The sequence below is a fragment of the Octopus sinensis genome, linkage group LG1 (genome assembly GCF_006345805.1).
Source record: "Octopus sinensis linkage group LG1, ASM634580v1, whole genome shotgun sequence".
Lineage (NCBI taxonomy): Eukaryota > Metazoa > Mollusca > Cephalopoda > Octopoda > Octopodidae > Octopus > Octopus sinensis.
In genome coordinates, this window is record NC_042997.1 from 75,927,685 (window position 1) to 75,954,617 (window position 26,933).

Consider the following 26,933-nt stretch of genomic DNA (forward strand, 5'->3'; position numbering starts at 1 on the left):
ATTCATCTATCCCTAGTTTCCTCATTGACCACCAGATGAGGGTTCGGGGGACCCTATCAAAGGCTTCTCCATGTCAACGAAAGCCAGGTACAGGGGCTTATCTTTGGCTAGGTATTTCTCCTGCAGCTGCCTTACCAGGAATATAGCATCAGTGGTGCTTTTCCCTGGCACGAACCCAAACTGCATCTCATCTAAACTAACTCTCTCTCTAATTAGTTGGGCTATGACCCTCTCCGTAACCTTCATTACCTGATCCAACAGCTTGATACCTCTGTAATTATTTGTATCTAGGGCATCACCTTTACCTTTGTAGCAGTTGACTAGTATGCTGCTACACCAGTCATTGGGTATGACTCCTTCGTGTATCACCTGGTTGACTATACGGGTGACTAGGTTATAGCCGACACTGCCAAATATTTTGAGCATCTCTGCAGTAATTCCTGATGGGCCTGGGGCTTTTCCTGTCTTCATGCTTCTAATTGCCTTAGCTACCACGGAACTATCAACTCGGATAGCTGGTCTCTCTGTTGGGTCAACATTCGGCAGACTCTCTTTATCCCATTCATTTTCTTTATTCAGCAACCTTTCATAGTGGCATCTCCAAACCTCTCTCTTTGCATCCTCATTTAGCGCAAGTGAACTATCATCCATGCGAACACACTCTCTCCTACCACATAAATATATATATATAAATAATATATATATAAATATATATATAAATATATATATATAAATATATATATATATAATATATTATATATATATAAATATATATATATAATATATATATATATATATAAATATATATATATATAAATATATATATAAAATATATATATTAAATATATATATATAAAATATATATATATAATATATATATATATAAATATATATATATATAAATATATATAAAATATATATATAAATATTATATATATATAAATATATATAAATATATATATATAAATAATATATATAAATATATATATATATATATATATATATATATAAAATATATATATATAAATATATATATAAATATATATATAAATATATATATATAAATATATATATATATATATATATAAATATATATATATATATATATATAAATATATATATATATATATATATATATATATATATATATCTTATTATAAAAGGCAGATTTTATCTGCCTCCCTTTGGGAGTTATAGAAATCTACAATATAGGATTTCTTCAATTACAATTTACCTAGCATTTTAAGAGTAGAATGCATCGCGTCATGCCAGGTCCAGTTTTTAAAATTTAAACTCCAATTAAGCAAAATTTACAGAAAACTCACATTCTGGTGTGTGTGTCAAATGCTTTTCTTAGTCTGGTTTACACCACACGCAAACGCACACACACAGTGTGCAACGAATAAAATGAAAGTAAATAGCGATAGAGTGATTTGAGGAAGACTAAACTGAAAGTATTTAAACCACTACTCAAAAAATAAAAAAACACAGCAAACAGAAACAAATAAATACATAACCATTTACTCCTCACACAATTTCTTCAATTAGAATTTACCTAAGATTTTTCAGAGTACTTCAGTGGGTGATGCCATAAAAAATTTCTTTCAATTTTACCACCAATTAAGACAAAATTCGAGAAAACTCAATATTTTAACATATCACTCCGAAAGCATTGATGTACATGTGTGCGTGCGTGAGTGTGTGTGTCATTCCTCACACACACGCATACACATACATATACAACTACATACACATACAACTACATACAAACACGTGTGTGTTTGTTATTAGTAAAAAAGGCCCCAAAACTCAACTCACTTATCATTCCAACACATTTGCAAAGACACACGGACGGAGAGAAAAGGTAAACTGGTTTTTATTTTACTCTGTATATATTTTATTACATAATATTATATATAGATATATGTATATATAATTGCAGTATGAAACAGTGTTTATGTATAAACAGACGACACTTATATATAGTTACCAAGCCGCCCGAATTTACCTATTCATATTTAAATGAGAATATCAGAGCAAATCTCTTTAGTACATTCGTGAAAACACGTATTATACTTCGTAAACACTTCAACTACAGTTTTGTACAAAAATCGAAGTGTAATTTTAATTCCGTGAATTATGGGAGATTTTTTTCCGAAATTTGTTCCTATTGTGTTTTCAAAATTTGTAATTCTGACAAAAAATGGATACGAATTTCATTATATCAAGCAGCGAGTCAGAATTCGAAGGATTTTCTACTGAAGACCTTCATAAATCTAACTCTATGACTGAAAAAAAAAAAGCATTTTTATATAAGAGTGAAGTTGTGTGTCTGTCTCCTATGATTTAGATTCCTAACTACTCCCACATTTTGCGGTGCAGTTTAACCAAAAGCGGGTATCTTATAGTCGTGATTCATATCGAGCCCTTCTGGGTATTAGCGTGCGTCTACGATGAGTCTACGATTTAAAAAAAATTTACCATCATATTTTTCCATTTTAATGCATTTTTTCGCTTTTATATAAGGGAAGTAACTCTCTAAAAATATCTACGATGTGTCAACGATTTAAAAAAAAATTTAGCTTAATTTTTTTTCAATTTTTAATGCATTTTTTTGCTATTTTTTGGCTATAACTCTCTAAAAATGCTTATATAGTTATTTCCCTTACAAACCCGAGCAACGCCGGGCGATACTGCTAGTATATATATATATATTATATATATATATAAATAAATAAATATATATATATATATATATATATATATATATATATATATATAATATATATATATAAATAATATATATATATATATATATAAATAATATATATATATATATATAATATATATATATATATATATATTATATATATATATATATATATATATATATATTATATATAATATATATATATATGTATATATATATATATGTAAAATTTCCACTTTCTTCTTATTTTTATTTTCCTAAAATTTTTGTTGCATCTTGCACCTTTTCGATAATTTTCAATAGTTCAAAACTATTGAAAAGGTTGCAAGATGCAAAGAAAATTTTAGGAAAATAACAATAAGAAAAAAGTGAAAATTTTACCAGTGAGTGTTACATTATAAGGCACAAGAAAGAAATGAGTCTCCCCAGACACAACTGTATACATATCATCATCATCATGATATATATATATGTATATATATATATATAATATATATATATATATATATATATATGACTATATATACATATATGAATATATATATATATATTTTCAAACAGGGAAACAGATCCCTCGCAGTCAACTATCGCCCAATCTCACTCACCTCCCACATCATTAAAGTGTTCGAAAGAGTGTTAAGATCAAGGATAGCTGACTTCCTGGAGACCCACAAACTCCTAAATTCAAATCTGCATGGCTTTCGCTGTGGCAGGGACTGTCTAACACAGCTCTTACACGACATTGAAGATGTACTCAAAGCCTTGGGAATAGGTTCGAACTCGGACGTCATATATCTTGACTTCAGTAAAGCGTTCGACAGGGTAGACCATAACATCCTACTCTCGAAATTAGCAAATGTTGGAATCCGTGGAAAAGTTCTACACTGGATTAAGTATTTCCTGGCGAATAGAACACAACATGTTGTAGTTGATGGAGTCCACTCAAACCCAGCAAAAGTCACCAGCGGTGTTCCCCAGGGAACTGTTTTGGGTCCGCTACTCTTCATAATTTACGTAAACGACCTTTCCAGTGTCGTACATCACTGCAAAGTGAAAATATTCGCTGATGACACTAAGCTCCAGAAAATCGTCAATGAAGAAGCAGACCGAACTCAACTCCAGTCTGATCTATATGCTGTGAGTCAATGGGCAGACAGAAACAAAATGCAACTGAATGAGGGAAAATTTGAGCTGATGCATTTTGGAAGAAATTCCTCACTAAAACAACCATACTCTCTTCCTTCAGGGGAACCGCTCACAGCCTCTAACAATATCAGAGACCTGGTGTAATTGTTGATGACGATCTCAGTTGGAGTGCACACATCAACAAGAAGGTTGATATAGCTCGTAGGATGAGTTCCTGGATCTTAAGAATTTTCCGGTCCAGAGAACAAGGTGTCATCATACCACTTTTTTCCTCCTTTGTACGGCCACACCTTGAATACTGCTGCCCACTGTGGTCTCCTCACACAAGACAAAACATCTCCAGAATTGAGTCACCCCAGAGGGCTCTCACTAAACAAATTGAAGGCATGGCTGCTCTCGATTATTAGGATCGCCTTAAAGCCTTGAAACTTTACTCCCTCCAGCGTCGCCGTGAGCGGTACATCATTTGTACGATGTGGAAAATATACCGCCAACTTTGCCCAAACGACCTAAACATTAGCTTCAAGGTCCATCCAAGACTTGGACCACGGGCTATACGTCCCCTGCCAAATTCAAGATCACAACATACATGTACACTGCAACATAATTTCTTTTCCTCAACAGGCCCTGCCCTATTTAACATTGTCCCGAGGGAGATCAAAGAGGAAAAGGATCCCATCAACTTTAAACAGAGTCTGGATAGATTCCTTCAAAGAATACCAGATAAGCCACCCATAATTGGATACAACTCACCCAACAAGAACTCACTACTTGAACAAAACTTGACTAAACTAAACAGGATTCGAATAATCTTATCAAGTGGTGCTATTAAGTTAGACATGGCGTGGACCAATCTCTGGTCGAAACATATCTAAGTTTACCTAAGTTTATATATATATATATATATATATATATATATCTATATATATATATATATATATATATATATATATATAATGACTATATACATATATATATATATATATATATATATATAATGACTATATACATATATATATATATATATATATATATATATATATATGAATATATATATAAAAATATGACTATATACATATATATATATATATATATATAAATATATGACTATATACATATATATATATGAATATATATATATATATAAATATATGACTATATACATATATATATATGAATATATATATATAAACATATGACTATATACAAGGCGTATTTTTCAAGTTGTTGGGTCGAAGATAAATATCCCCTTCAACTTAGCTAAAAGGATTTGCACCCAACAACTCAAGAAATACGCCTTCAAGACCTCAAGAAAACACTATTACAATGCCAATATCCCTCCACATTCATAGACTATGGAATAAAACATGACAAGGAACTCGACAATAATACACTGAAAACCACCCAACACAGTAACACACCCAACCTCAATATACTTCCATACATTTCCACCCACAACCCCCAAAACATCGAAGCATACACCACAATCATACAAAATCCCCCTTACTATCCACGGACCCGAAAATGAATAATATTATCAATACACATAAAATCCTTAAATGCAAAACTCTTAACAAATGCCAAACTTCACACGCCACATCGACCACCCCCATCAGTTAAAAAACGTGCACACCCTAACTGAGGTACCTGCCCTTTCCTACTTGAAGGCTCTGAATTTACTTTCAAACAAGGAACAAAGTTTAAAATCAAGACTAACTTCTCTTGTTCCTCCAAGAACCTCATTTACGTCCTTACATGCGCCAGTTGCCAACACAATTATATCGGACAAACGAGCCTTCCTTTACACAGAAGAGTAGCAGTCCATAAAGAACAGATAAATCTCCCACAATACCGTCAAATTCCACTCAGTAGCCACATAGACTCTTGTGCTAGAAATAAAAATCCCAAATTTTGTATATTCCCTCTCTATCAATGTAAAGACAGAATCTCTACACAAGAAATAATCAACAAGGAGAATCTTTTTATTAAAAAATTCCAAATGCTTCTTAATATGCAAACTCCACGGTGACCGTATCCCTTTTTCTAGCATCCCGTTTTGACAAAAAATCCAGCATTCCAATTAAAGAACATTAAAATCCACAGAATTGTCTCTCCTTACTCACAGGAACTGGATAACTCCTACCCCATTTCCTGTTTTGACACACAATCACCCAACCTTTTCAAACTAAACACTACTTTTAACACATGCATCCTAATCCTCCAAAGAAGTTTTTCCATGGACTAATATTGAACTCTAAAAGCATAAATACACTACAAGGTATTGGCATACTTATTTATTAATTTTTGTATATATAATTTTTTTTAAAAAAGCATTGAAAATTATTTTTCCCTTCCTCAACTTTAAAAAAATTTTTTCTCTTCCAAATCTTGAAAATTTGCCTTGCAATGAAAGCCAATTTGATTTCCTTACACCCATTTTTATTAAAATTTGCTTTCAGTTTAGCATTCTGCCTTATTATTATTTTTTCCTCTCCTATCATTTCTCCATGTGTGGTTAACACAACTCCACCCTTTACTGACTTATACACACACACATATATAAATATATATATGTAGAAAGGGTATCCTGCTGTAGGAATCATACCAAAGCAGACAATATAGCTTGGCAATCTTCGGGCTTATCAGCTTTTCTGAAACCATCCATTGCATGGTAGAGTGTAGTGGGTGCTTCTTATGCGCCACTGGCATGAGGGCTAGACAGGCAGTACTGGCATTGACCATGCTGGAATGGTGCTTTTTACATACCACCAGCACGGGAGCCAGATGATGATGATAAATATATATATATATATATTCTTTTATTTATTTCACTCATTTGACTGCAGCCATGCTTGAACACTGCCTTTAGTCAAGCAGATCAGTACTTATTCTATTGGTCTCTTTTGCTGAACCACCAAGTTAAAGGGACATAAACAGACACACAAACAAATACATACATACATACATGTATATATATATATATATATATATATATATATATATATATATATATATATATATACACACACACACACAATGGGCTTCTTTCAGTTTCTGTCTACCAAATCCACTCACAAGGCTTTGGTCAGCCCAAGGCTATTGTAGAAGACACTTGCCCAAGGTGTCACACAGTGGGACTGAACCCAAAACCATGTGGTTGGGAAGGAAGCTTCTTACCACACAGCCACACCTATATATGAATTATATTATATTTCAGAAAATTAAACCAATATCCCACTGCTCTTCTGAAGTTCACATTCTTAAGCGTGCTACAATCAATGTTGGCAAAATGAAAGATTGGCGCCCTAAGATTGCTGAAATGTTAGAGCAGGGGCATGTAGCTGTGTGCAAAAGCTAAGAGGGACAAGAGCTGCTATTGGATGCTTCATGAGCAAGGAATTAAAGTACAAACTCTTCTGGGGAGGCAGAAATGAAGATGTGGGTGGTGTAGGCATACACTTAGTAGAGAAATAGCTAAAGTAATCAAGGTAGTCAGAATATGTGATAGGATTGTTAAAGTAAGATTAGCATTAGATTATTCAATGGTAACATTTGTCTCAACATATGTTCCACATGATGGATAGGCAGATGAATAGAAGGCCCATTTCTATGAGACCCTTCTGTAGAGTATCATCATGACAGATGGCAAAAACTTTATTATTGTGGTTAGTGATTTCAATGGATATGTTGGGCAGTACTCCAATGGATTTCATGGTGTACATGGTGGTTATGGCTTTATTTCTTGCAAAGAGGGGGGAACAAAGCTGTTGGAGAAAAAAGGAAGATACAGGAGCTTAGCAATCCTTTGAACAGTCAGAGATTTAGAGATGCTTTAAATAAAGCACTTGATGAAAAGGAGGAGGATATAGAGATTATGATTTGGTTCAATAATACCCTCTTATTTGCAAACAATCATCAAATTTTCATTAAATATGTAAATTAATTTTGGAAAATTAATTATGAATTTATTGAAACAATCATCAATAAATTTGTTTACGTTTCCTGACCACAATTAATTTAAGACTGTTTTTACATATATCGTTCAGTACATCAACCTCTTTACTAATATGAAAATATATGCTTCATGGTGGTTATTATAATATACTTTTGTTCACTGACATTAGAAAACAAATCAGTGTAGATCAGCATTTTTCAAACTTTTTTGTCGCAACCCATTTTATTTACCTCATGACACACTGAAGGGCTGGGACCCACAGTTTGAAAAACGCAGGTTTATATTCTGCCCTTTGCACCCACTTGCATCTTTTTTTTTCTTTCTTTTTTGTCGTGACCTATTTTATTTATCTTACAACCCACAGTCTGAAAAACGCTGGTGTAGATGAATAACAGTACTTTAAAGAAAAGAAGACATTTAAAAAGCAATGAAATATCAAATATATTACATAGAAGGATTCTATTGTGTGTTGAATTTAACTTGAAAATTGTAGTGAAACCATTTATATGAACATGTACCTTCATTATGTTGATTTTTGGAAAATTCAATCATTTCCTGCATGAATTTCATTCCATCTTCAGCATCCATTGGTGAAGCAGCCTATAAATAAATAAAATTTGATATGTAGCAGAGAATTTAAATAAAAAATTTGACTTAAAAATAGAATAGAGAGAAAAATTGGCAGATATGACAAAGGTCTTCAAGAAGAGAGCTCATAAAATAAATGAAAAAGAAAATAAGATGAGTTCATCGCAGCCAAACCCAACAGAATTCTGTTAGTTATGTTTTCAAATCTTTAAAAAATTTTCACCTTTGTTTATTTCTATGAGAGAACTATTTTCAGAACATTTCAACCTCTAAGCTTAAGCCAATCTTACTTTGTGGCTGCTTATCTAGGGACTGTCAGAAAATGATCAAATTTTGTATTTCTTCTAACTTTTAAAGGTCTAATATTTCAAGACTTGGAAAAGCTGTTTCACAAATTTCTACCATAAAGAGTTTCAAAAAACAGTTGGAACCAGTTGGAACTCAAACTTCAGAATAATTGTTAGCTAAAAAGCAAAGAAAAAAAAAAAAAAAAAATTTGCGCAATTTTTGTCTTCTGATGGACAGGGAAAAAATTTTTTTACATAACTGAAATTCAAGGCTATGATAACTTTTCAAAGCCTACATTAAAATTAAAGTGAATGAGAGACTTACTATGCATTGCTTTGGTCACTGAAACATTGGATTTTTAAAAATTAACCCTTGACCCTTGATTTTTGCCAATTGTCTTTAGCTACTAAAGTTGTTCTGAAGAGTCTGAGTTACAAACTCCCAACAGTTTTTGAAACTGCTTTGAAATAGTTTTCCCAAGGCATGGAAGAAATCAAAAACAAAAAATTTTTGGATAGTCCTTAAGTGGCTATAAAATAAGATTAGTTTAAGCTATGACATTGAAATTTTCAGGAAATATCTCTTTCATAGAAATAAACAAACAATGAAAATTTTTAAAAATTTGAGAACAGAGCTAATACACCCTGAGAATTTGGCTAGAATGAACCAGGGAGGATAAAAAAAATCACTGGAAGAAAGAAGAGACAGAGAGGTCATAGGTAGAGAGAAATGAAGGCATAAGTAGAAGAGAGAGAGGTCACATAAAATGAGAAGAAAAAGATGATAATCTCAAAAAAGAAGCCATGGAAAGGAGGACTTAAAAAGATCAAGGGAAATTGAGAGAGATAAAAGACAGAAGAGAATCGTGAAAGAAAGAGAGAGAGCTATTATAAGAGAAGGAAAGGTAATTGAAAATTTAATGGAAGTGAAAAGGGTCAATAGAAAAGAGGTAGGAAAAGTTAGAGCTTTGTTATGTGAATGAGCAACAAATATGACAGTTTGTCTGCAGGAGTGTCATTTATAGAGTCATCTTGATTACAGAGTTATATGTAGGAGGGAGCAAAGGTTTTATTTGCTCTCCAAATGAGTGTCTGCTGTTTGATGTAGTAGGGAGTGTTATCCAACTGCAGCTGCTTGTGAACTGCTTGGAGAATCCAGAGTTGTGAGTTTTGGTTATGTTGAAGATATGAAAAGACATGCCTCAAGAGATGTAGACAATATGAAAAGACATGCCTCAAGAGATGATAATGGTCACCTACTTAACTGTTTTGAATAAATGAAAGGCACTGCTAATTTTGCTATTATCAATAATCAGTATACAATTAGCAAAGCTCCAGATAATTGCTTTGAAATGAGGCTGAAATAGTTTTGAATTACAATGATAAAAAGTAGTTGTCTTGTTAGGTAGTCTCCAGAGAAGCAGTGATGGCTAGATTTAGAGATGAAAAGTAATTAGTTTATGTGTGAGGCTATGAATATTTGCCTATCATCAACTACTGCACTGCCAAAGATCAAATTTTCAGTTTCAAATTTCTTTGTGCTACATTTCTGGTCATAAAGCCAGTTATTTCCTTACAGGTTTGACCACTATGGCAGAAAGTAAAAAGTTCATTTTTTTAATGCCAGAAAACAAAGAAAACATTGTGAATGAAAGATGTCATACCATATGGGTTTCAATAGTTTAAAGTATTTGTAGTGGCTGTAAAGTGAATATTAGGATCAATGTAAAGGGCGATGTTAATAGTAAATAGTAGTTGAAAGTTCTAGATTGGGAGCAGCGTGACATGAGAGAGATTTTGCCCTTTCTGAGAAAGGAACAAGTTCTATCTTTTCCACACTGGTGTATAGGAAATTAAAATATCATAAGCACAGTTATGAGGGGAAAAGATCATAGAAAAGAAATAAAATAAAAACCTCTGAGGCTGTGTGAAGGAGTTGAATCCTGCCATCACTCATAGTCATTAACCGAATACCCATTCGACCAAGTATTTCTAATTGTTCTTTATTTCCTGCCATGAAGTCAATTGCACGAAATCTTCGGCGATCACTGAAATTCAATTAAATCAAATAGTATTTTTAAATATGTAAATGCAGTTTTCTGTTAATTTGAAATCATTATTTTTTTTCTTAATTTTACATTTTGTTATATAATGATAGTTACTCTTGTCAATTTTGATTGAGTGCTTTAAGGAAAGGATTAAAAAAATAAAGAGCGCTGCATCTATTTGCAAAGCATGTGTGTATATAATTTGAGTTTGGGTATGGATTGTGATAGGGATTGGACAAACATGTCTGTTAATTACAGGATAAGGTTCCTTTATTGTTCTGTTTCTTCAACTCGGATTGTTTAGATGCATCATGACACATTTTACATCACTCAGATCGATCTAGGCAATAACTTTCCTGGGATTTTAGTTATTGCTTCAACTTATCCTTATACTTGAGTAGGGATTTTCTTTATGTCTACTTGTTGGCCATACAAAAGAATTTTCAGAATGCATTTGAACATGTCTTGCTTAACTGCATTGAATTCTAAACAGCATGCTTTTGATACTGCAGATGTCACATTTTCCTTAAATTCTGACATTAATAATAACAATAATGGTTTCAAATTTTGTCACAAGGGTAGCAACTTTGGGGGTGGGGATGAGTTGATTACATCGCCCCCAGTGTTCAACTGGTACTTATTTTATCAACCTTGAAACGATGAAAGGTAAAGTCAACCATGGCAGAATTTGAACTCGGAACATAGCGACAGGTGAAATACCGCTAAGTGTTTTGTCCGGTGCGCTAGCAATTCTGCCAGCTCACCACCTTAATAATAATAATGATAATGATAATCTTTTCTACTATAGGCACAAGGGCCTGAAATTAGGGGAGAGGGGACTAGTTGATTACATCAATCCCCAGTGAGTAACTGGTACTTATTTCATTAACCCCAAAAGGATGAAAGGCAAAGTCAGCCTCAGTGGAATTTGAATGTGCAAATGGACGAAATGCTACTAAGCATTTTGTCAAGTGTGCTAATGATTCTGCCAGCTCACCACCAACAATAATAATAGTAATAATAATGACGGAGAGAAGAGGAAATAAACAACCTTGGTTGAAAGGGAGAATTTCAGAAGATATAAACTCCTTGAACAGTGTAGTGTCAATACTTGTTAGGAAAAAGGCAGTGACCTGGTAGAAACATCAGCACACTGGGCGAAATGCTTAGCGGTATTTCGTCTGTCTTTACGTTCCGAGTTCAAATTCCGCTGAGGTCAACTTTGCCTTTCATCCTTTTGGGGTCGATAAATCAAGTACCAGTTGCATACTGGGGTCGATCTAATCGACTGGCTTCCTCTCCCAAAAATTCTGACCTTGGTACTTAGGAAAATAAACCTGGGATATCAGTTAATGGGAAAATCCCAAACAATCAACCATCTACTCTTCATGGATGATTTGAAACTGTATGGCAAGGATAACACGTGAGTTCTTTGGAGAACACGGTCCATGGTTTTAGTGTTGATATTAGAATGGAATTCAGACTAGAGAAGTGTGGAATAATAGATTATTCCACACTTCTCTAAAAAGAGGAAAGGTACAGTCCCTAGCAGGGATAGAATTACCAAATAGAGAACTGATTAAACAAACTGAAATGGAATACTAGAGTTCAAAGAGAAAATGGAGAAGGAAATGGAAGAGCAACTGAGGATGGAATATTTCCAAAGACTAAGATTGGTGCTGCTCTCAAAATTGACTGGATGAATAAAAAATCCAAGCAGTTAATACATGAGTGATAGCATCACTTCAGTATGGAGCTGGAATTATAAAAGGGCAAAAGAAAGAACTGATGAAAATGGATACAAAGACAAGAAAAATATTGACAGTACACACAGCCTTCCACCCTAAGAGTGACACTGATAGGCTGTACTTGTCCAGAAGAAAGGGTGGGAGAGGTTTGATCAGTTGCCAGGATTGTATCGAAATGAAGGAAAACAGCTTAGTGTGGTAAGAAATGTTGTGGAGCCATTATGGAAACATGTGAAGAAGGCCAGCATCATCAAAACTGAGAATTGTGTAATGAAAGAAAAATTTAATGAGTAAAAGAACACAAAAAAAGAAACAACATGGAAGGAAAAAAATATATGGTCAGTTTACAAGAGATACGAATGCCAAGACAGATACAGAAGACTAATGGCTATGGATAAGGAGGAGTGACCTGAAGATAGAGACAGATGCAGTTGTATGCGCAGCTCAAAAACAAGCATTAAGGACCAACTATGTGAAGAGCAGAATAGATAACACTACCGACAACAACAAATGCAGAATGTGTGGTGAGAGGGGTGAACCAGTATGGCATATTAATGAATGCCCAAAATTGGTACAACGTGAATATAAAAGACAGCATGACAACGTGGCAAGAGTGATCCATTAGGAACTTTGTGGAAATCCCAACCTACAAAGAGCAAAGACATGGTATGAGTAAACCCCTGAAAGAATCACCGAGAATGGGAATTGTAAAATCCTGTAGGATGCAATGATTCAGTGTGATCACCTGACCAGACATTGTTGTGGTGAATAAAAAAGGAAGAACATGCATAATAATCAACACAGCATGTCCCAGTGATAATAGGATCAACGAGAAAGTAGAAAACATAAACAATTATGATGATTTGAAGTAGGAAATATGAAGGCTGTGGTCAATGAGGATGTACTTAGAAGTATCAGCACTCAACTACCAACATGGCTGAGAAAGATCGATACAAGTGTGAAGGTAGAACACCTAAAAAAATCAGTATTACTTGGAACTGCAAGAATTCTTCATAGGGTTCTTGAAGCATGACCATTAAGCAAGTGTCACCTTAGTCTGCTGGTTGTGGATAGCTGCCACTCTCCATCATACTGTGAGTTTTCATCACACAATAATCATCATCATCATCATCATCATCATTTAGCGTTCGCTTTCCATGCTAGCATGGGTTGGACGGGTCAACTGGGGTCTGTGAAGCTGGAAGGCTTCGTCAGGCCCAGTCAGATCTGGCAGTGTTTCTACGGCTGGATGCCCTTCCTAACGCCAACCACTCCGTGAGTGTAGTGGGTGTTTTTTACGTGCCACCTGCACAGGTGCCAGACAGAGCTGGCGAACGGCCACGAACGGATGGTGCTTTTACGTGTCACCGGCACGGGGCCAGGCGATGCTGGCAACGGACACGAACGGATGGTGCTTTTACGTGCCACCGACACGGGGCCAGACAGAGCTGGCAAACGGCCACGAACGGATGGTGCTTTTACGTGTCACCGGCACGGGGGCCAGCCAAGGCTGACAACGGACGCGAACGGATGGTGCTTTTACGTGCCTCCGACACGGTTGCCAGACAGAGCTGGCAAACGGCCACGAATGGACGGTGCTTTTCCGTGTCACCGGCACGGGGGCCAGCCGAGGCTGGCAACAGACACAAACGGATGGTGCCCTTACGTGCCACCGACATGGGGCCAGACAGAGCTTTTACGTGCCACCGGCACGGGGCCAGGCGAGGCTGGCAAACGGCCACGAGCGAATGGTGCTTTTACGTATCACCGGCACGGGTGCCAGACGAGGCTGACAGCGGACACGAACGGATGGGTCACTTAACCCCTGCTTTCTGATATATGATTTGATTTTGATTGTTCTCACTGGTCTTGCCGGGTCTTCTCACGCACAGCATATTTCCATAGGTCTCGGTCTCTGGTCATTTCCTTGGTGAGACCTAGAGTTCGAAGGTCGTGCTTCACCACCTCGACCCAGGTTTTCATGGGTCTACCTCTTCCACAGGTTCCCTCAACTGCCAGGGTGAGGCACTTTTTCACACACCTATCTTCATCCATTCTCACCACATGCCCATACCAGCGCAATCGTCTCTCTTGCACACAACATCTGATGCCTCTTAGGTCCAACTTTTCTCTCAAGGTACTTACACTCTGTCGACTATGAACACTGACATTACACATCCAACGGAGCATACTAGCTTCATTTCTCGCGAGCTTACGCATATCCTCAGCAGTCACGGCCCATGTTTCACTGCCATGTAGCATGGCTGTTCGTACACATGCATCATACAGTCTGCCTTTTACTCTGAGCGAGAGGCCTTTAGTCACCAACAGAGGTAAGAGCTCCCTAAACTTTGCCCAGGCTATTCTTACTCTAGCCGTTACACTTTCAGCACACCTACCCCCACTACTGACTTGGTCACCAAGATAACGGAAGCTATCAACTACTTCTAGTTTTTCCCCCTGGAAAGTGACGGAAGTTGTTTTCTGCACATTTTCAGAGGTTAATGCTCCTGAGCATCTGCCACATACAAAAACGATCTTCCTAGTTAGCCTTCCTATGACATTGCTGCACCTCTTATGTGTCCATAGCTTACACTTGGTGCATCTTATAGAGTTTCTACCTACACCTTTTCTACAGATCGAGCAGGGCCATCTACCTGAAGGCGTTTGTGATTTGTCTACCTTCCTACTTATTACGACTTTGGTTTTAGCTAGGTTGACTCTAAGGCCCTTCGATTCTAAACCATGCTTCCACACCTGAAACTTCTTCTCCAGTTCTGATAATGACTCAGCAATTAGAGCAAGGTCATCAGCATAGAGGAGCTCCCAGGGGCATCCTGTCTTGAATTCCTCCGTTATTGCCTGGAGGACTATGATAAATAGGAGGGGGCTGAGGACTGAGCCTTGGTGGACCCCTACCCGGAATTCTTCACTGTACTCATTGCCAACCTTCACCTTACTAGCAGCGTCCCTGTACATGGCTTGCACAGCTCTCACTAACCATTCATCTATTCCTAGTTTCCTCATTGACCACCATATGAGGGATCGGGTGACCCTGTCGAAGGCTTTCTCCATGTCAACAAAAGCCAGGTACAGGGGCTTATCTTTGGCTAGGTATTTCTCCTGCAGCTGCCTTACCAGGAATATAGCATCAGTGGTACTTTTCCCTGGCACAAAACCAAAGTGCATCTCATCTAAACTAACTCTCTCTTTAATTAGTTGGCTTATGACCCTCTCTGTAACCTTCATCACCTGATCCAACAGCTTGATATCTCTGTAATTATATGTATCTAGGGCATCACCTTTACCTTTGTAGCAGTTGACTATTATGCTGCTACACCAGTCATTGGGTATGACTCCTTCATGTATCACCTGATTAACTATACAGGTGACTAGGCTATAGCCGACACTACCAGATATTTTGAGCATCTCTGCAGTGATACCTGATGGGCCTGGGGCTTTCCCTGTCTTCATGCTTCTAATTGCCTTAGTTACCAATGAACTATCAACCCTGATAGCTGGTCCCTCTGTTGGGTCAACGTTCGGCAGACTCTCTTTATCCCATTCATTTTCTTTATTCAGCAACCTTTCATAGTCGCGTCTCCAAGCCTCTCTCTTTGCATCCTCGTTTAGCGCAAGTGAACCATCTTCCATGCGAACACACTTCTCTCCCACCACATCACAATTCTCTCTCACACACTGTCTTGCAACACAAAACACCTCCAGTCTTTGGTCCTCACGGCGCAGAACATTGGCAAATTTTTTCTTATCTGCTTCCTCTCTGGCTAGATAGACCTGTCTCCTAATAATAATAATAATAATAATAATAATAATAATAATAATTGCAAGAAACAGGATCGAAGCGATCAATGCTTTAGCCATACCAGTCGTGACTTACAGTTTCAATATCGTTAACTGGTCAATTACTGAAATATGTAATCTTGACAGAAAAATACGAAAACTGTTGACAATGCATAGAATGTACCACCCTAAGGCAGATATAGATCGACTTTATCTACCAAGAAAAGAGGGAGGCCGTGGGCTTTTGCAACTGGCAATAACAATGAAGGTTGCTACAATTGGCCTAGACACCTACCTGAAAAACTCTGAGGACTGGATGTTAAAACTTGTCTTAAAACATGAAAACAAGAAAGCATCATACTCAGTAACAAAACAGGCAAAGGAATATCTAAGTGAATTCCAAATACAACAAATTCCGGAATTAGACACACAAGAAACAAGCACAGAAAAAGCTAAGCGCATGAAAACCCGTGCTAAAACTGCTGCCTTAGATATTCTGAATAATAAATGGCAAGAAAAACCTCTCAATGGCAAATACCCAAAGAGAGTGAATAATGCAGATGTTGACAAAGCCCTGACCCATCAATGGCTAATGGCCTCTGGCTTAAAATCTGAAACAGAAGGGTTTATCATAGCAGCTCAAGATCAATGCCTACCTACAAGGAACTACCAGGCCAACATATTAAAGAACGGCAGTAGCCCAACACGTCGTGTATGTCAACAACAAAATGAAACCATTGATCATGTTGTCTCCAAGTGCATTCTTCTTGCGCCACAGAGTGTCTCAACAGGCATGATAGAGCTGCACAATATATTCACTGGGTAATTTGCAGAAGCCTGGACTTGCCCCATGATGGAAACTGGTGGGAACACAAACCACCTCCAGTGCTTGAAAATGACCACATCTCACTCCCCTGGAACTTCACCATTCAAACTGACAGAAAGATAGACACAGATAGGCCAGACATCATAGTAAAAGACTTCAGACGAAAAACATGCCTCCTCATTGATATGACTGTCCCAATCGATATAAACATATCTGTCAAGACCTACCAGAAACTGAGCAAATATAAAGATCTGGAAATAGAAATCAGCAAAATGTGGAACCTGAAGACTAAAACAATACCTGTTGTCATAGGTGCCCTGGGAATGATAGCAAAACGGGCTGATTGCTACCTAACTCACCAGGAAACCCCAAAATGGCAGAATTTCAAAAGATAGTGCTCATGGGAACTGCTCATATCCTATGCAAAATGCTTTTTTTGTAATCTCAAGTTTTAAAACAAACAATTTTCGTATGGTTTTTTTTAGGCATTCACTAGTACAACACTAAGTACAAAACCAAATATATGGCACCCTAGGCGTAACACCAACATGAACTTCCAACTTGTGGTCTCTGGGTGAGACTTGGAGCCAGCTTGTGCAAATGTAAAGCAAAAGTCAAACATAGAATAATAATAATAATGATATAGCCTGTTGCAATAGCAGGCAGAAGCTCTCATGGCTTCCAGTTTTAACTGACTGGAAGTGTCGTCTTGTACATGTGTTATCTTGGTGTAAAAGAAGGGCTACAGCAAAATAGTCTCCTTGATACCACAAATTTGCTTGTCAGTTGCTTCACCATAACAAGTTGAGCATGTCCTTTAATGGCTGATGATATGTGCATCTCTGATCATGGAACAGGAGTAGTGGGGGAGAATGATAGTCATGTGTTAAGAAGAATTCTTTGGGTTTGAATAATTCACCCCTGGAAACATGGGTGTTTCATTCATCATCCTTAAACAACCTTTGTTTAGGGCTACTCAACCTGAAAAAATTCTGACTGGACCCCACCTGCAAAGTCATGTACTGTTTATCTTGATATGAGGTTATCATGTTGTACACATATGGTTATGATGCTTGTAGCTAGTATACCCTTATCAGACTGGTAGTCATGATGGGTGTATTGGGCTTTGTATATTTGTACCCCAGGGTCACTTTGATGGCATGCACTGCTCTCTCACTCAATAATAATAATGGTTCAAATCTTGGTACAAGACCAGCAATTTCGAGGAAGGGGCTAAGTCAATTAAATCAATCCCAGTGCTCAACAGGTACTTATTTTAGCAACCCAAAAGTATGAAAGGCAAAATTGACCTCAGCAGAATTTGAACTATGAATGTAAAGTTGGAAGAAATGCTGCTAAGCATTTTTCTGCCATCTCGCTGCCTTAATAGACACTGCCGCTGCCGATGACGAGAATGACAACAGGAGAGCTCAAGAATAAGGTAAGTAATCAGAAAATTGAATGGACAGTACAGGTTAGAAGAGAGAGGAAAGCAAACAGTACATGAGGAGATGTCAAAAATATGATGCTAGATGCAATGGTTTTAAACAGAAGAGACTGTTTCAGTCAGATAGAAGGTGTGTTTTTGAGGTTATAGAGGGGGACCAACATCAAGAACTGATTCCTGATGCAGAAGAAAGTAAAACATTTTGGGGAGAACTGTGAAACAGGCCATTGAGACATAAAGAAAGTGCAGATTGGCTAACACAGGTGGAAAGACAACTTCCAACTTTGCCAAGACAAAAGGACAATGAGACTGAAGAAAAATAGCAAATTGGAAAGTACCTGGAGTATAAGGCTGAAAAACGTAGCACAGTAGAATTCAAAAAACATTGCACAGGATCATTGTGCAACTAGATGAATGCCTGCAGCAAAGTCACATCTCTACAAAGATGACAAGTGAACGAATATTGGACCCTTTGAAAGGTAACATGGAATCAAATTTTTGACCTATAACCTGTTTACCACTTATGTGGAAGCTCATGACAGGTATCTTGGTGGAAAAGCTATACAATCACCTGGAAAGTAACAATCTACTTCTAGAAGAGCAGAAAGGATACAGGAAACAAAATAGGGCAACAAAAGACCACTTATTAGTTGATAAAATGATAATTAGAAATAGATGCAGATTGATGGGACTGAAAGTAGCATGGTTAGATTACAAAAACGCATATGACATGGTACTGCACAGTTGGATAAGTAAAACAATGAGCATGTTTGAAGTGGCAGAAAATATGGAGAAAATGGTTAATGAAAGTATGAAACATTGGAATACTGAATTACTTGGAAGAAAACAAAGACTTGGGAAAGTGAACAAGAGATGTGGAATATTTCAAGGTGATAGCTTATCTCCATTACTATTTGTATTGGTCATGATACCGCTCAGTTTGATATTGTGAAAAGTTAAAATAGCTTACTATTTTGAGAAAGGATATGGTCAGATAAATCATCCCCTCTTTATGGATGCAATAAAGATTTATGCAAAAAGTGAGAAACAGCTTGAGAGTCTTGTAAATACTGTTTGCATTTTCTCAAATCTTGTCGGTATGGAATTTGGTATTGAAAAGTGCAGTATTTTGAAAATGAAATAAGGAAGTTTGAAGGAAGCCAGGGAAGTGAAATGTCAAATGGGTAAATAATGAAAGCAGTTGAGAAAGGACAGTGGTATAAGTATTTGGGGTTACTAGAGGCAGATGAAATAAAACAAATTACCAGTAGGGAGTATATAAGGAAAGTGAGAAAAATATTACAGTCTAAGTAGAATTCAAAAAGTGTTATTGAAGCAATAAATGCAAGAGCAGTAACAGCAATTAGATATAGAAATGGAATTGTTAACTGGATCAAAAATGACTGACAAAAAAACTAGAAAGCTGTTGATGATGTATGGAGCCCACAATTCGAAAGCTGATACCAACTTGTATATGAAGAAAGACTAGCTGTAGAAGAGTGTGTGCAGATGGAAAGAAAAACCCTACTAGGATAATTACAGAACAGCACAGGAAAATTACTAAAGACAGTGAATGAGGGGCAGGTAATCAAGTGTGGAATAGAAAAAAAGGTCAAGAGAGCATATTAAACAGATTGAAGAGTTTTGGGAAGCCACTGAGGATATATGTGGAACAAAATCCTGGGTTTGGCTAAATAAGGGCAATTAAAAAAAGAAACAGAGAGCCTAATTATAGCATCTTAAGGTCAAGCAATAAAAACAAATAACTTGAGAAAATATCACTTAATATGGAGGGAAGAGGGAAATCCAGGAAGAAATGGGATGAACTCTTAAAGGCAAATTTCAAAATGCTGAACCTTATGAAGGAGATGACAGAGAACTGAGATAGGTGTCACATTGGTGTACTTGAGAAGACCTGCCCACCGCAACAGAATTGAGACCCTAAAACCAAGGAGTCACATAAAAAGTACCTAGTACACTCTGTGGAGTGGTTGGCATTAGGAAGGGCAGGCACCCAGCTGTAGAAACCAAGCCAAAACAGACTAAGGAACCTGGTGTGGCCCCTGGCCTTACCAGTTCCGGTCAAGCTGTCGAACCCATGCCAGTATGAAAACTGGATGTTAAATGATGATGATGATGATGGAGAAAGTGTCAGAAAAATGTAGAGTCTGTGGAATTTGGAATGAGACAGTGGCATACATTGTTGCAGAATGTTCCACATTGGTACAGGGATAATATAAAAAATGGAGGCATGACCAAGTTATGAAAGTTTTACACTGGAAGCTTTGTCAGAAATGGGGATCTGAAGCCAGAGGTATATGGTATGATCATTGGGTTGAAAGAGTGATGGAGACAGAAAAATGCAAAATTTTGTGGGATTTTCCTTTTCAAATGAATAAGAAGCTAGAAAATAACAGACCAGACCTAACAATAATAGACAAGGAAAAGCAAAATTGCTTACTAACTGATCCATTATGCCTGTTTGATTCCAGGATTGTAAAGAATGAGGATGAAAAAAAAAAAACCCTTCAAATTTGAAATTGCAAGAATTTGGAGTATGAAAACTGTAAAGGTTGTGCTTGTAATAATTGGTGCATATGGGATAAACATTGTTTGGTAGTGTACTCAGAATGTTTTGCACTTACTGAGAATCATCTGACTAAATTGTATACCTATTTTTCTACTTTTTGTGGAAAACACAGGTGTCCATGTTAAGAAGGTTTATTTGTTGTCATCACCAATTCTGTATGAGTTTCAAAGAGTATTAGCTAGCCCAAGTTAAAGTAGAAACTGAACAAATGTAGTCCTCATTGCTGAAGGTTTCTTTGCATAGCTGATCATCATCAAACTGCAACCATGAGTCAAGAATCATATGTTCTTAGACATTTGCTGCCTTTACTAACCAAGTAACACTCTAAGTGAAATGAACCCCCATCTCACATTATATAGAGTCCAAATGTAGAGCATAGCAATCATTGTTTTTGAGAGAAAAGTGTAGCTTTCGGAAGAGGACATACAGGTTGAGTATGGACAACTTCCAGTTAATTTTGACAGGAACTGTTATGTTTTCTTCATATTTTTAATCCACTTGCAACAAAATAATTATTATAAAACAATAATGATTTCTTAACATTAATAGAAAGACCAGAATTTACAGGAAAAGAGTATTGTTAACTAAATCAGCATCAAAATATCATTGGGACTTATTTTATCAACTTTAAAAGGATGGCCAGCAATGTTGATCCTGACAGGATTTGAACTTTGAATGTAAAAAAATATAACTATATATTATAAGGTTCTTAGTCTGGCATATCATTAATAAGGCAAGATCAGAACACTAGTAGCAATGGGAGTGAATATTAGCAAGGAAAGGTTTAATATAGTATTTAAAGGTAAAGTCACAGAAAATAAGGAAAATGTGTTAAAAGACATTTTGATATTAGAAATAAAGTCACTATAGATAATAATGCTGGAATTGAACCAAAGAAAAGACTGCTTAAACTGAAAATAGATAGAGATCTTTGATTTTTAACTCTTTCATTACTATATGTGTTTCATTACTTATGTGTTTCAATTAAATTCTAAAATAATCATGAATTTAGACTGATTTAATGTGATTTTTGGAACCTAATTTAACAAAAGGTTCTTAACCAAATCTATTACATAATTTTTTGTCTCAAAATGAATCTATTTACTGGTAAATACAGGTAAATTCAACAAAATATAAAATTATTTAAAGTTTGTTTAAACATCAGCATAAAGAATGAGTTTTTTGCTAATATTCAATTTTAATACAGAAGAATTTTGGGCAAGACACCCCCCAAAAAAACCACCCTAAAAAAAATTTTTTTTTTTTTGACACAAAACCTTTTTTCGGCCATGGGGAATACAAATCTGCAATTGACATTTCTAAATTACACTGCCCCCTCCCTTCATTTTTAACTTTTTTCACAATTTTTTTTTCAAAATATGCGGAAAAATATGGAGATTATGATTCTGAAAAAAATTTCCAAAAATCTTTGTAAAAATTTTTTTTAAGAATTTTTTTTTTTTTTTAAATGTGTGGGAAAATACGGATATCATGATTCAAACAAAAATTTCAAAACATTTCTGTACTTATGGTTATGGTGTTAGGGTTTTAGGATTACAGTTAGGATGTTAGGGTTAAGGGGTTAGGGTTTTAGGATTAGTGTTGGATAAAAAGTCAAAATTGAAGAAGCTGGGGGGAAAGGGGGTGGTGGAAATTTCATAATGCCGATTTTTGTCAATTTTCCGGAACCTCCGTATCCGAAAATGGGGATTTTTGGCAAAAAATTACGAAAATAAACAAATTTGGGAGAAAATGGGAAATGGGGGGGGGGGGTTGCGCAAGACATTCTAAATTTTGTAATTATTGGATTATCTATCAGTTGAAATTAGGAAATTAAATACACACCATCAACTAAATGAATTAAACTCATACACATACATAAATACACAGAAACACATAACACTGATTCACAATACAAATTAATCAAAATTTGTCACACATCTTACAGGCAAATTAAAATATACAGGTAAATAAAAAGAAGGTAAATTTTAAATAAATTATAAATCAAATTTGTGTGTGTGTGCACAAAAACACAACATTCCTAAAAATGCTCAGATTTCTAACTTTCTTCCAAACATGTGGGAAACCTTAAACAATTTCTTTTCCTCTTTGTTTATGCTCTGGATAATGATTCATTTCTGCAGTAATTGCTTCAAAGGATAAAAAAAAAAAAAATCTAATGGTTTTTTTTTGCTTAGAAAGACTGTGACAAGGGCTAATATCTTCTAAAAAAATAACTAAGAGAAATAGTTTTAAATTCTTACTATAGTCAGGTACAAATTCATATCTTTTTTTAGTGGTATTAGAACTGTTGTCAGAATTGTTTCACTTTTGGAAAAAGAAATATTTGATTCATAGTCACACGTATGGTTTTTGTTAGTTGTATATCTTTTTAAAGTTTTCTTTCTAAAATACTTTCAATTCAAACTCACTGCTCGACAACATAAAACTGGTATCCAGTTTTTGTCCAATGAAATCACATGTTTTCATGAATATGCTAATGAGATTTGTATTAAAATATGAATAGGTCATTTTGAGTGTCCTTGGCATTTTGGTAACATTAACCAAAATATTTTCCAGATATCTGAGTGGGTTGGTAATCAAAGAGCGAAGCTAATCGGATTCTGCAATAAAATTTATAGCCACAATACAATATGGTGGTTATAACAGATTTAGATTATGCAATGGTGGTAGAAAAGGTAATGCAATGATTGTGGACAAAAAAAATGTCATAGAGGTAGCATTAGATAATATAACATAAGAGCTAAAAATAATTTCCTAAGATAACTGGCTGCAGGACAGCAAATGATATGAAACTTACAGAAAGTGAAATTTCAGGAAAATGTAAATTTTGAAAGACTGTGTAGCAATATCGCTTCTACATTGCTATCTTCACTGTTGGAGGAAAGCAAAAAGAATGATCTCGTTTGAGATAACAAACATCTTTGGCTGGTTTAACGCTGTTGTAAACACTAAGCTGATTGGTTGGCAGTTGACACGTGGTCTCTACATAGTCCGTGCCACGTGACACAAATTGTCTCAACTTATTTTCGCGCCACTGTCGCTAAACAGCCAATCACAGCCTTGGATTAAGATCCCATTTCTGAGGTTCGTTTGAGCCAGCCAAACAATATAAAAAGGAGAGCTTTCAGACAAATATTCATCTTAGGCTTTTAGTTCTTTTCAGAGCTAAATCTCTGACCACAGAGCTCGTCTGTCAGCTTAAGACCTTCTAAGGTCTTGGTCGGAGACCATATAACCAGACATAACGGCATCACCAACTCCGTCGCTACCTACGAAGATTTAGCTCGTACATAAGATGGCTACAAACCCAACTCATACTGTTTGTGTGAAAACCACACTACGGAAAACAGTTGCAGGAATCTACATCAAGAGGAACAAAAACCAAGCAAACATCGTCCCTAGCTACGAAGTTTTAAATAGTACACAAGACTATCACAGATTCAACTATAGCGGTTAGGTGAAATCTCACCACGGAAAAAACGGCTACAGTTACCATATCTGGAGTATATTCATATCAAGAGAAAGATAAACGCAACAAGCGATTCAACAGATGTCAGCTCCGAGACACAACATCTTGATATTGAACTATTACACCTCGTGTACCTCATAAACAGAAAATCAATTACCTGTCTTTAGTTCTTGTAAGAACTAGCTTCAGAGACAGCGCTAAACAACAAAATGATACAATGGTTCCTTAACCACTATGCCAATGTACGCTCAACAACCAAAGACTGCTATCTTCCACCATCAGGTACTTTTCTATGTCAACCACATTCATTGTTCTGTCACACACTAACACACAGACACAAACACGTGTTGCATGCTCCCATACACTTCCAACCTTAACTTCATTGTAAATAAAATCTTATCTTGCCTCTCAAACAGTGACTTGTTGTCAATCCCTTATGTTCTATTGTGCTGCATGTATAAATGGTTTGTCTAACTCAACAAGAATGGGATCGCGTGCGATCGTATTATCTATATGATACGACCACCTGCGCTCTCGTTTTAACTGAATGATAGCTACAAACTGTAAGCTATTAAAAATGTAAGCACTTACAAAAATACTAAAGTAGTTAAATAAATTAAGATAATAATAAAAAATAATATGGAAATGTATGAAGTAGAAGTAAACATGAAAACAGTGTGAAATGTTGGAGAACTGAATTGAAATCAGGGAATCAGGTATTAGAAGTGAAAATTAGGAGAGGAATATTCTAGAGACAGTGTATCCCCATTTATCTTTGTGCTGGGAATGGTTCCCTTAAGTGAAATATGGTGGAAGACAAAGTTGGGGTATAATCTGGGAAGTAGTAAAGGAAAGCTTAATAACCTGCTATTAATGGGTGATTTGAAGTTGTTTACAATAAGTTAGGCAGAATTGGAGAGTTTAGTCCATTCTGTGTGGATTTTCTCAAATGATATCAAGATGGAGTTTGAACTTTCAAGGTGTGATATGATAGTGATGAGATAAGGAAAGTTTGTCAGAACTGAAGGTATACATATGCCAAGGGGTGAAATGATGAAAGCAGACGAACCTAAATTTGGATATAAATACTTGAAGCAGATGTAACTAAGCACGCTGATATGAAAGAAAAGACAAAGAAAGAGTATCTGTGGTAACTGAGTAAGATATTGGTTTCAATGTTGAATGCCAGAAACACAATTTTGGTTATAAACTTGTGTGCAGTTGCAGTGATTTGGTATGGAGCTGGAATTCTGAAGAGAACAGAAGATGAGCTAAAGGAGTTAAACAGGAAGACAAGAAAGCTCCAAACTATACCCATCATCCACATGCAGACATTGATTATCTATACATGAAGAGAGCAAATGGAGGAAGGGGACTGACAGGGGTGTAAGACTGCATGCATATTGAACATGGGAACTAGCTGAGATATCCAACCCAAACTGAGGAAACCTTGCTAGTGGCAGTTAGAGATGTATACTCCTGTCTCAGTCCAAATGCGCTAGGTGGACCTAATGATGATGGAAAAGATAATCCACATATGCTTTGTAATTGACGTTGTATGCCCATGAATAGTTAAGAAGGCAGGCAAAAAAGAATACAATCCTCTTAAATATTAGATAGTCTGATTGTGGGAAATGAAAAAGGGAAGTATCAACACATATTGAGAGGAATATAAAGGAAATGGGAACAGAGTGCCCAGTAGAGCAGTTACAGTAAGTTTGCTTCTAAGTCAGAAACACTAGGAAAGTATTAGTTGAAGAGAACCATAGCTAGTAGCAAGTCCACTACTTATGCAAGACTCCAGAAGTTCCATCAAAACCTGACTTGTTAGAGGAAGAAAGAGGATGGTGATGATGATGGAAATAACTAACACTACAAAAGCAAGAAATAAGATATTTGCTCAAAATGAAATTAGTTTGTATCACAAATGTTACCGCTAAGTAGTTTGAAACCAAACACAAAAGTTAGTGGAATTCTGGGTTAGCACATGGAAGGAGAAACTATAACCCTGAAATTTCCATAGATGGATAGAGTAACAAAGATGTTACAATACATATCAAAAGAAACTAAAATACAAAAAGTAAAAAATAAGGTGAAGAAATTGCTCAGATTCATGTCAAATTTTGATAGTATTTAAATTCTGTGAAGAATTTAAATCTCACATTTAAAAAATGTATCCTTACCTAACTGCCATGCTGAATTAGATAACAACAGATTGAATTATCCTGCTAAAATTTGAGAGGGGAAAACCAATCCTGATTATATCCACAAAGAACTAAGTTGATCAAATCCAA

At 36.0% G+C, this 26,933-nt stretch overlaps 1 protein-coding gene across 2 annotated transcripts in view; it reads right to left on the reverse strand.

The window, feature by feature from the left end:
- Positions 1 to 26,933, reverse strand: part of LOC115210263 (ER degradation-enhancing alpha-mannosidase-like protein 3) — a 413,751-nt gene that overhangs the window by 100,347 nt on the left and 286,471 nt on the right. For both annotated transcript variants that reach the window (XM_036501986.1, XM_029779124.2), the window contains exons 16-17: positions 10,602 to 10,734; positions 8,330 to 8,411 (exon numbers count right to left, since the gene is read on the reverse strand). In XM_036501986.1, the coding sequence (XP_036357879.1) occupies positions 8,330 to 8,411; positions 10,602 to 10,734 (215 nt within the window). The remainder of the gene's footprint in view (positions 1 to 8,329; positions 8,412 to 10,601; positions 10,735 to 26,933) is intronic.